This window comes from Crinia signifera, chromosome 6 (assembly GCF_055691185.1).
Source record: "Crinia signifera chromosome 6, ASM5569118v1, whole genome shotgun sequence".
NCBI classification, from domain to species: domain Eukaryota; kingdom Metazoa; phylum Chordata; class Amphibia; order Anura; family Myobatrachidae; genus Crinia; species Crinia signifera.
Window position 1 is genome coordinate 263,346,071 of NC_139222.1, and position 12,124 is coordinate 263,358,194.

General features: G+C 42.2%; 1 protein-coding gene across 32 annotated transcripts in view; it reads left to right on the forward strand.

Annotated features, from left to right (window-relative positions):
- Positions 1-12,124, forward strand: part of EBF3 (EBF transcription factor 3) — a 127,406-nt gene that overhangs the window by 90,093 nt on the left and 25,189 nt on the right. For 22 of the 32 annotated variants that reach the window (XR_014444632.1, XR_014444633.1, XM_083149475.1 and 19 more), the window contains exons 9-10: positions 1,331-1,464; positions 1,949-2,075. Coding sequence is in view for 30 of the 32 variants with exons in the window: in XM_083149475.1 (XP_083005601.1) it covers positions 1,331-1,464; positions 1,949-2,075 (261 nt within the window). In the remaining 2 variants the exon portion in view is untranslated. The remainder of the gene's footprint in view (positions 1-1,330; positions 1,465-1,948; positions 2,076-12,124) is intronic. The other 10 variants (XM_083149474.1, XM_083149493.1, XM_083149479.1 and 7 more) reach the window with 1 other exon arrangement.

Below are 12,124 nucleotides of genomic sequence, written 5' to 3' on the forward strand. Positions count from 1 at the left end.
AAAAAAGTCATAAAAATATAATAACTTTTTTGATTGTCATGGTGCCCAAGCCTCTACTCCACATGGCAACAAGCCTTGCCATATTGTATCATAAACACAACATCCAACGCAGAACGCTAAGTACATGTCAGGAATCTAGGAACTCTCCGAAGGTACAAGCATTAGAATGACAACAACAAAAAAGAGCATTTATATTGTCTTGAGGACAATCAATAATACTGCACTGTCAAACCAGGCCCCTGCAGGTGAGATACAGCGGAGCAGACTCTACTTGTAATAGGGAAAGTGTATATCTTAGGATCTGCTCCTTTGCATGAAAGTCAGCATACAAAAGACCATCAAAGCGGGTAAAAAAGGTCTGTCAACACCGTGTAAAAGAAGGGCTGATCAAAGTCGAGAACAAAGCAATTCTCACGGAGGCTGAGCAGCCTTCAGCCCAGCCTCGCCACAGTTTTACTAGCTGCTGTGAGCCTGGAGTGACTGGGGCCTGGCCGGCTGCTGCTTACTCCAGTCATTGTAATAACTCATGCAAATGTGAAGACTCTAGAGACAAAGACAGGTCAAGTCAATGGCCCAGGGATTCATGTCGACAAACAATATTAGATGTAAAATGTGTACCTTTGACAGAGGTATTAATATAGAGCTTTTGATTTTTTTTCGTTCTTTATTTTCATGCATGAAAACCAGTAATTATACAGTGAGCGAGGAAAATTAAGTTTTGAACCGAAGGCTGATCGGAGGAAAATGGAAGAGAGATAGAGTGAATGAGAGAGTTGAAGAGAGAGAGAGAGAGAGAGAGAGAGAGAGAGACACAGAGAGCGAGCAAGAGAGAGAGTTAGAGAGCGAGTAAAAACCAACCCAATTAGCTGCTTATAAAGAATAAAAATTCTGAACATTTGCTGTTCCATTTCATTCAACAAGCCCGTGATTGACTGTGCTTAGATCTGTACAGTAAAGCAGATAAATCGACATGCACGCAGCGCTTAATCATTTGTAATAGCCATATTTGCTTTGACACGTAATTTGCCGTATTAAGCCATTTCTCTTGCTCGCTAGCATTCGACTTGGCCTCTGCTTTATAAAACATGTAACAGTTTCCTTTAAATACATTTCCACGCTGAAGTACGACTGCTCTTTTATTTGTTTTATGTATGTCTTGTACAAAAATATCATGCATTTCCAACATTTTTCTTTCAAATATGATTTGTCATTTGGCATTGAGATATGGTATACAAGTAAGAAGAAATGGAAAAACAAAAAACTAATGTCGGCTTTTCTCTGTTTCCTTCCTCCCCCACCCCCCTCAACCCTTCTCCTTACTTTATACAAGCAGCTACGCCATGCATTAAAGCGATCAGCCCTAGCGAAGGTTGGACTACCGGTGGAGCTACGGTCATCATTATCGGAGATAATTTCTTTGATGGTTTACAAGTGGTTTTTGGAACCATGTTGGTTTGGAGTGAGGTAAGTAATAAGAATCAGCGGGCTTTGAACTGTAGTATGTTTCCAACCACTGATTCCCAACGAGCTGTCAATAGTATATTGACGAGCGGTATCAAGAGGTTTTATCTCAAACTTCCTTTTTATCCAAGAAGACTGGCCACTGGAAAGTGTAGCCGAGGCCCCCTAGTGGAGAGCTGGAATATGCCTTCGAGCAGAATTGGCCAATTAGTGTTAAGAAATTACCAGAAGCAGGCAATGGTGTAGCCATATGGAGTCAATTTTCATATGAATCATGCCCTGTGGCTTTTCCTGCAAACCAAAATCAGGGATCACTTGCAGATAATTTTTTTCCCCTCTAGCCAACTTTTAGCAAATTTAAGTTAATTTAAGCAGGTATTTATGAATAAAATGTGTTCAGCAGCTGACACTTTGTAACTGTATGCATTTGTCTGTTTGTGATTTTAAGACCTATTTTGTTTTTCTCCTTCTCCCGCACTACCCTTAGCTGATAACACCCCACGCCATCAGAGTCCAGACCCCACCCAGACACATTCCTGGCGTTGTCGAAGTTACACTTTCCTACAAATCCAAGCAGTTCTGTAAAGGCGCCCCTGGAAGATTTGTGTATACCGGTAAGTTTGTGTATTATATACATCACTACGTTTTTATGTTTTTATGCTGTGCCACACGCGTCATAGAGTCTAAATCAACATGGATCACTAATCAGGGACTTCGCAATCTGCCCAATTATCGGACGACTGGCCACATTGCTCTCACGCAGCTGCAATTAGGGCCAAAATTCCCGATCGCTAAGTAATCATAGTTTCATTGAAGTAGTCAAAGTTTGATTGACAGGAAACTGGCGTCTCTGGGCAGAAACCTGGCTTTTTCTGGGTGTGTTTGAAAAAAAAACCGCAGCCATTCACAGGCGTTTTTGGGGTGGGTCTCTGCCGTCAGCACTGACCACTTCCATCCTGTCTCAGTCACATAATAGTGGCATCCTCAGATCTACTCACCTATGCACAGACGGCAAAGATGCTTCGATGTTCTGGGATTGCGAATGGATCTGCGAATGTGCGATCTGCAATACATTTACGCATTTGCATGGCGCTTTTTTTTTTCAGTCTGGGCCACGGCTAACAACCGCAACTTCTCAAATTAGTGATCCACGCTGATAGTGTTGCCGTTTGATAAAGAATGCTTGTTCAAATATCTTAGTTTCGAGAATACTCTTAATCTTGTCATGATGTCTCCGGTATAAAAAAAAAAAATGAACGAATGGGAATTTGTGCATAATAATATTATTTTCATGAAACTGCCGTGACCTGTAGATTTCAGAAAGAGAGAAAAATGACGTGGTCTTTTAAATGGGGAGGGAATGTTGGTATCGTAGGCATCTGGTTCCTATCAGAGTATATTGTGTTCTCAGCCTCACTAACATTTAACCTTCTCAGTAGGAGATGTAACATAGGGGCATCAGGCCCCTAGATAATGAAAGGAGAGAGTAGTGTGATAACCAGCCGCTTTATAAAGTACTTAAATCTGAAGTGCCCAGTAAATAGAGGCAGAATAAGGTCTTCTTTATTTTTAGAGGTTCCTACAGTAACAAATACTGACGGCACAGTTTCTCATTATGCAAAGAGAGGATGAACCCAGACTATCCATTCTGTATTGCCTGCTCCTTTCAACAATTATAAAGATACAATTACCTTGGGAGAATGTGGCAGTTCAGTTGATTAGCACGGTGAATTAAAAGAGTGAGTCACAAATGACATGTCCAGCTACTTTCTACTGGTCTTTTGTATTCCCAGCGCACCTCACCCTGTTGTAAGGAGGTCAAAAATTAGAGAGAGATAACAATTTTCAAGCAGCTTGCACTTAAGAGAAGAATTAACAATCATTCTGTATGTAATTGCCAGTTAATAGTATATTGCCTTCCAGATAGCAGAGAATAAACTGAAATATAGTGACATTAAGTAAGGATGTGGTTTTTTTTTTACTGTTCACTCACCGGGACGGATTTTTCTGGTTATTTTTTTGTATTTTTAAACATGAATACGTATATTTGTAAATTATTTTTTTTGGGGAAAAAAAAGGACATTTACACATTCCCTGATTGTGATTTGTTCTGTAGGATTATTAGGTCACCTATGTGCAGCCATATTGCTCACCGCATGCATTGCTTGCCGGTTAGATTGTAACCATGCGTTTTGCTCCGAAGAGTTGTAGTTGGCAATAGTCTAGGAGTAATATGGAGTTATTAAGCCTGGTGAAGTCTGGTTGGAGAAAGTGCGCTATATAATAAAATAATAAAATATAATATATAATAAAACTAACTAACCTTACTGTAAAGTGGCCGGAGATAACGCACCAGCCAATCAGCTCCTACTTGACATTTTTCAAACACAGTCTGTGACATGGCAGGTAGGAGCTTATTGATTGGCAGTTTATCACTCTCCATTTTATCACTTTTGAAGTTTAGTGCATCTGGCCCAGGAGCTGATTGGTTGTTGTGTTATCATCGACAACTTTATCACTTCTCCAGGCTTAATAAATTTGCCTCTATGTTCTGTATGCAATGTGTACTAAAAAACTGCTTTGTGTGTATGTTCAACCAGAGGTGGATCTATAGCAGGGCTGGGCAATTGCGGCCCTCCAGATGTTGATGAACTACACATCCCAGCATGCCTTGCATCAGTTTCAGCATGGCCACATAGCAAAACTAATGCAAAGGATCCTGGGATGTGTAGTTCATCAACATCTGGAGGGCCGCAATTGCCCAGCCCTGATCTATAGGGATTATGGGCAGTAGTGTTTGGGCCTGGCAAAGTTGGGTAAACCCAACCTTTTGACTCATCTTTTTCCCCTTAAGGGAAGATGCGGCTGCTCTGGTCCTTGTAAAATGAGAACGGAACTGCTAAGCCCCTACCTAAATATTGCTATGGGACCTAGTATTGCATTGTCTCCTGCTTCAACATACTCTACTGTATATCAACAAATCTTCAAAATTGAATAAGCACACTTGAACGGAACAGATTTGACAACTAAACTAAATGTATTAAAATAGATCTATTAAATATACAACTGGGATGCATCTATTTTGTAGGAGCAGACAGCCTATCAAAATAGCTAGGAACCAGAGACACAACTGAGGCACTACCTGGCTATAATACCCATAAGGCATTGGTTCCCCAAGGGTGGATGTGGCTGTATCATCATGAATCTTAGTTCCGCATACACGGTGTCTCCTAGGTAGGCAATTTGGTAGGAATCGTTTTTACAGGCTTTATAATGGTAGAATAATAGATCATTTAGAGTCTAAATTTTAGATCCTTGTTTTTAAGATGTATTTCTTATGGCTTCATGATCCAGCCTACCTACCAGTGCTCTCTTTGGCCGGCATGCAAAGCTAGAGCATGTCACTAGCCTACACCCCTGTGCCACACCCACTAGGCATGGCCACACCTCTATTCCATGCACGCCTGCCATAGGCGGTATAGCAGTCAGTCTTAGACAGAACCACAGAATATTAACTATAGACCCTGAGCACTTACAGTATAAAGTACAGTTCTTAAGTTGTACAGCATAAAACAATACTTCTACTGCTGATATGTATTTCCCAATCCAAACTGCATCGCCAGTAACGGTATTAATAAAGTGTCATCAAAATCCAATACTAAGCGCGGCGGAACATACAATTCCTGCTCCAAATTCTAGCAGTTCCTGTGAGGTAAGGCCCAGACCTGCTGGTTACACTGTAGCACACAATTATTTGTAAGAGGGAAAACTAGCGAGGGGCTGAGCCAGTCTATTCCCGTGGTTGACCTGATTCTCCTCTATCCACACTTGTCATTATAGACCGGCATGAGATGGGTAATTTTCAGGCAGCTGTTGCGCCAATAGTTGATCTTTAGTCCTAATCCAATTATTTCTGTAGTCCCCTTCTGGGGTAATGATAGTCCTCAATAGATGGTTTCAATGTGCCTAGGAAAGACAGATCAGTGTGTCTAAATAAATGGTAATAGTAAAATACCATGTCTGTCTTCTTTAGCTTCTAAAAATTCTACCTCCTGGCTCTTTTGTTAGATGGTAAATTGTCGGTATTTTTCCCTGTGCACTCTGCAAACTGATTGCATTTCAGCTCGGGAATGGCACCTCTTAGTTCTAACATATGCATTTGATTTCTGGCCTGCAACAAATGACATAGTTTAGCTCCCATTCCACTTGAGAAACATGAGAGGTGACCAATTGAAGGATCTTTTGTGTGCATTCAAATGGGATTCTATCAATGACACTGCTACACAGTTCGGAGTCAATAGTCCTCCCCATCACAGGCAAGACAAACTGGCTGTCTCATAGGTCAGTGCTCTTTAAACAAATAACTTGTATTTGCAGAGCTAATGACTGCTGATTACCTCCCACAAATCATACCATTTTTATTCCGTCATATTTCACAGCTCCTTCGTTTGTTCACACGATGCACGCACTGTATTGTCTATCTATTACGCATTGTTTGCTGCGCGAAACGGCGTTTGATCCTGCTTGCGGCCAAACTCGGTCCTGCTTAACCCTTTAAGACCTGGATTTATGATCCATTTAAATCGGGCACATTTTTTTCCGCATCTCTGAACTGCGACCCTCGTATGACCCACAACCACATAATTCACAGATTAATAAATGATGTTCATTTGAACAGCAAGAAGGATTACAGAGGTTTTTAAAGTGCACCCGGCATCTATACGTAATGGAGGTAGATATTGTTTAGGAAGCAGTGGCGTAAGAGGGTGGTAGTGCACCTTGAGAAGACATCGCCCCCCCATATCCGTGAGATCATTACATCACATCTAGGGGGCGGGGCTGATAGCTCTGGTAAAAAGAGCACTACCTGGAACATCCTTAAGATGTTCTGGGCAGCTCTGCAAGGTGCCATTCTAGGCACTCCACAAGTAAAATGCAGATGCCATGGGGCAGCGACAATGTCATCCCCAAGGCACCTGTGCGCTTGAACTGATCGCACATAAATATATATTAGTATAGTTAATATATATATATATATATATATATATATATATATATATATATATATATATAAGGCTAGCTACTCCTCACCTCTGTGGGGTAAAGTACCGCTACTGACCACAAGGGGCCACTTGGTGGATCAAATTACTCCTTTGTGTGCTGAAAGATGTCAGAACAAAAAGTGAAAGCAATTTTAGCAGGGACACTGATTTGTTTCAGACTTGCTGGATATGGAGAGAGGGAGCTGTGAAGATTGGAGGTAGGAGAATATAGGGACTGGTGGTGGGGTGGAGGGTTTGTGGGCTAAAATCTGTCACTACTCAAAGTGAAAGTACAAACTGTCACAGCTCAAAGTGACAGTACATTGCAGAGCTAATTAAGCTAAGGGTATTTTGGGATTGTGGGAGGAAACTAGAGTATCCTGAGGAAATCCACACAAGAATGGGGAGAATATATAAACTCCACACAGTTAGGACCATGGTGGGAATCGAACCAATCACCTCAGTGCTCTGAGGCAGTAATGCTAACCATTACACCGTCAGTATAACAAAATCACCAAGGAAAAATGGCTGCCATTTTAGTGACTTTGCTTGGAATGACAATTCCGCAAACCATACCCCCATTTTATTGTCATGCTGGTAGCTTGCCCAGTGCTCCGGGCCTCACCCCATGCCTTTCTCCCAATCGGCACCATGTGTGTGGTGACAGTCGCATGTGCCCATCATGCATTCTGTGCTGCTTTACAGCAATGCAAGTGTGTCCCCCCAACCTCCCACCACCTGCAGGAAGTTGCGGCTCACTCGTGGGACAGCAAGACAGTCCCGGAACAGCAGGACTGTCCTGCTGAAATCGGAATAGTTGGAAGACAGTCAAAAGGTTGAAGTGAGTTTTTCCCGCTTTTTCTTACGTCGAAATTCAGCACAAGAATATGTAAAAATTCATGTTGACCTTCCCATTGTTGACCTAATGCTTGTGTTGACCTTCCGATCCTGTTGACCTATTTCATGTGTCAAGCCCTGTTGACCTGTAGTGGTCAACCTAATGTATGTTGACCTTCGTAGTGTGGACCCTACGACCCATACCCATGAAATATAGGCAAACACGTGCCATGGTTCTAAAAATAATAACTAGTATTCTTCAGCCAATGGTCTGTTGATCATCCGGTGTATCGCTCCAATAAACGACACTAATGTTGCTGTCCCATGTACACCGCACTGGTAGATCTTGGTTCAGTGATTATACTTCCATGCCATAATTTCCTACATCTCTGTCATTGTGCGTGTCCGGCAATGTCTTTTGTTGAGAAGCTGACCATTCTGCAGCTGTTCCTCGCTGCCTCTCTAAATGCAACACATTGATCAAGCTGACAATGGTATATTACTTGTCTTCATGAAATATTAAATGAATCGGTGCCCTTTGTTTTTTTTGCCTTTTAACCAAAGACTGCCGGGACATGTTAAAATACCGATGACTTGTATTTACCAATAACCTTTTAATATTATGCCTCTATTTAAAATAGATTGATGCCTTTTATTTGGCCAGCGCCATTCACAAACAGATAGTAAAAACCTCCCTGCAAATGGGCAGATGACTTATTATTTTCCATGCTATTTCTGGTCTTCTGCTCTCTCCCCCCCCCCCATCTATGCCTCAAAGGAGGTCTGAGGAATAAGACATCACATTCGTTCTATTGCACAAGCGGACAATCTGTCCTAATCAGTGACACGCATTTACTAGAATTGCTTAAAATGAACTATACCTCATACAGAAATCACACATTTAGAGCGTCCCATTCATCATTGGAAAATTGAGGGCCGGTAAACTTTTCTGTTCCTCCGGCGGGATCGTAGACATGCATCAAAATGTTAAAAAATGATTGGTGAGCGGGAACTGTCTGCCATTTATCAAGGAAAGGAAACATTATTTGCTAATTTTCCGAGCTAGTCGGTGACAGGGTGCTCCGTCTTTGAACCCATAGTGACCAACATAGCCTTTTTGTTATTAGTACAAGTCAAGCGCTTTTTGGCTGTTGCTAACAAGACACATTTGTCTATCCTGCTCTTATTTCTGTACTCTCCAGGCTGCAAACTGAGTGGGTCTCTCTAATTCGCGATAGGAGGTTGTGTTTTATTTATTTTTAAGAGACTGCATCTCACGCCATTGATAAATCAAGAACTTTCCGAGTCAAGGTGAAATCTGCCGACTACGCCAAAAGTGACATAATGTAGTAGGGAGAAGACAGTCATTTGTCTTAAAATAAGGACAAAGAGGTCATTCATGGTCCAATCAATACATGTTGAGATTTTTTGTTTTGGATTAAATATTTATATCTTCTTTTCTTGCAAACTCTCAAAGTTTCATGCTTCCCGTGTTACAAAATGTAACCTCTACATGAGTATCACTTTCTAGTGATGCCAGCCTTTTCTTTGTGGTATTTGGATACGATTAAACAGGAAAGGGCCTTTTTTGTGATTGTTATGTAGTCCTGGAGAATGACTTGATTGTTTTATGTTGTGAGCATGCAAAAACAAAGAATGACCTTGGCATGACATGACCTGGCCAATTGGCATGTTCCTCTTGCAACTGGCATTCATGACTTGCATGCAAGTGAAATGAAATCTTTATGGTTTTGAGTTTTTACCGTTTCTTAACCTATTCTAAATGTTTGCTTGTATTATAGTGCAGAATGCACAGGCTATCTGCTCCTCGGGGGCTGTTCCCACTCAAATCCCATAGTTCAATCTTTCCAAAGCAGATCACTAAAAGCTCCCTTATCTAACAGTTCATGTTTTGTTGTAGATAAAGACATAGAGCCAGATGTATCAAGCTTCAAAAAGTGATAAAGTATAGAGTGATAAACAACCAACCAATCAGCTACTACTTGTAATTTTTTAAACCAAATCTGTAACTTGGCACCTAGGAGCTGATTGGCTGGCTGTTTATGTATCTCTCCACTTTATCACTTTTTGAAGCTTCATACATCTGGCCCTTTATCATTGTTATATTATTATTATTATTTTAAAAATATATGATATATTGGGGGTATTCAATCTGGGATTCCAAATGTAATAACGCCCCGACAGTTGTAATCCCGGGCCGTTTCCATTCGATCCGACAGTAACTCGTCAGTCGGAATTCAATGTTCTGACTTTCAAGGGTCGTAATGTCAAATGGATTGTCAAAAAGTCAGTGAATTTGACAATCCGCATCCGTTTCCAACAAAACAGGACCGACTTTAGTTGTATCTGATTGCCTTAAATGCTATCGCTAGTGGCAGCAATCAATAGGCAGGTGCAACTATTTCAGCCAGAGGAAATAGGGGCACAGACTGACTACCCCCCTAAGTAACTTGTTATGTCATAGCTACAATTCAAAAAATACTTCCAGCACTAGAGCCAAATAGTTCCTCAGATATTAGGAAAGGTAAAGGAGGACAGATGACACTTTAAACGTCAAAACTTTTGTAACTATGTGTCGATGCTTATGTATCTTGTCAGGCCTGGCCTGCGCCCAGTCATTACCTGAGGGTCTATTGTGACATTTCAACCATGTCGTTCTGTCAGGTGTTTATTTACAAGAATATCACATTGCAGGCGGCTGATAATTTAACGTTCCTATGCTCCAGTGCGTCTGTGTCCTATAGATCACAAGTGGAACATAAATGCACTACGTAAGTGGCGTAGATGACTATTGCTTATTCTAGCTCATTAGACACCAATTGTGTATCACTAACCGGGGAATTCTATTAAAGTGTAGGAAACAAAGCTCAGGTCTTTAAAAATGTTGGTAAACTAAGTCAACAATCTACAGAACAATCACAACCACTTTGTTCTAGCTCCAGTATCTTGTCTCGCTGTGGCGCAATCTCCCATGAGCTTCGGTTTCAAATATCGTATTACAACTTGCCAAAAGGCATGGTGTTACCTGTGAAGTCGATGCAACTGAGAGGTTGTTTTATTGTACGGTGTTCCGTACCTGCAGGGGTGGGATTGGTCGGTTCAAGCTCTCCAATATAACTAGAAACAAACATCTGGCGTCTGGAGTGTAAACATAATACAATAGAATATAGACTACAATATTCCGCACTGTAACAGGGAAATTGAGCTGTTACTTGCGCTTAGTGTCACGTCACATTTCTGTGATTCAGTGATTGTTCCATGCACAGATCTCTTCCATAGCCTCCCCGTGACACCTGGCATCCCCCACTGCCTATATTTAGTGTCCAGCCACGGGCATTGTCGTGTAGAGGTCACGCTTATCTGTGTGCGTGTGTATGGCCCTTATTCAGATCTGATCGCAGTACAAATTTGTTCTCAAAATGGGCAAAACCATGTGCACTGCAGATGGGGCAGATGCAACATGTGCAGAGAGTTAGATTTGGGTGAGTTATTTTGTTTCTGTGCAGGGTAAATACCGGCTGCATTATTTTTACACTGCAATTTAGATTTCGGTTTCAACACACCCCATCCAAATCTAACTCTCTCTGCACACGTTACATCTGCCCCACCTGCAGTGCACATGGTTTTGCCCATTTTCAGAACAAATTTGTAGTGCGATCAGATCTGAATAAGGGCCTATATGTATATACACGGGGGTAAATATAGGAGGTGATTTCATCCTAGAAAATGATAGACAGAATCTCATTGGTTGCTATGGGCAACATCACGTATTTTCATTTTTAGACACTTTAGTAAATGAAACCCTAGAGAGCCATTTAAAGCAAAACAAGTTAACATCCCTTCCCTAAAGCACTTGCTGTCTATTTTACATATGTGGATCAATGAGGCTACCAGATATTGGACCCTGGTACCAGAACATATGCCTCAATAGATGCTTTACTAAGATCAGAGTTCTATTTCACATGGGATGTTGCTATGGGCAACCAGTCAGAACCTAGGCCCTTATTCTGATCGGTGCGGCCGGATCCGAATATTCGGCCAGGACCGTGCGTCCGAAACCCCGCCTTCCATACGGATCGCCAACTCCGTCCGTACGCGGTAAGAAGCTGTCCGAACGGACCGCACGTGTATTTTACACGGAATACGCCTCCTCCATTTAAGGGAACCTCCCCCATCATTCGATGGTCGCAGACCATCGAATGCAGGACCGAGTGGTCCACCAGCTCCCGCAACCTCAGACCACACGGACATTTTTCCGTGCAAAAGCAGGGATCTGGGCGGGCAGCTGACATCCGGCAATGTCATATGTCCGCCCCCTACACGTGCGTCACGGCCGCATTACCATACGTACGCCCAGCGTTTGCATGGGAACGCCCATGAAACGCGGGGCGTATGCATATGGTAATGAGCCGAAATAGCCCTTCACGCCCCTCTCCACTCCCTGTTCGTAGTGATCACATTTCATACGGAATTTGGCCGTACGCCCCGCTCGCACATGCGCAGAGATGCCTCTGCACATGCGCAGACACAAAACATCGGCGGCACGAACGCACGCGGATTTTACCGCACCAACCAGAATAAGGCCCCTAATTATTATTAACTTAGCACCTTCTGGAAGATAATACATAGTATCTGGTTACCCATAGCAACATCCCATGTTAAATAACCTCCCATCTTTGTAAATTTCCCCCTTAGTGAGGAATGTGCCCTGCAGGCTGAAAGCAGTGTCATTGCAAGGGGCCTAGATCTAGCAAACCTTGTCA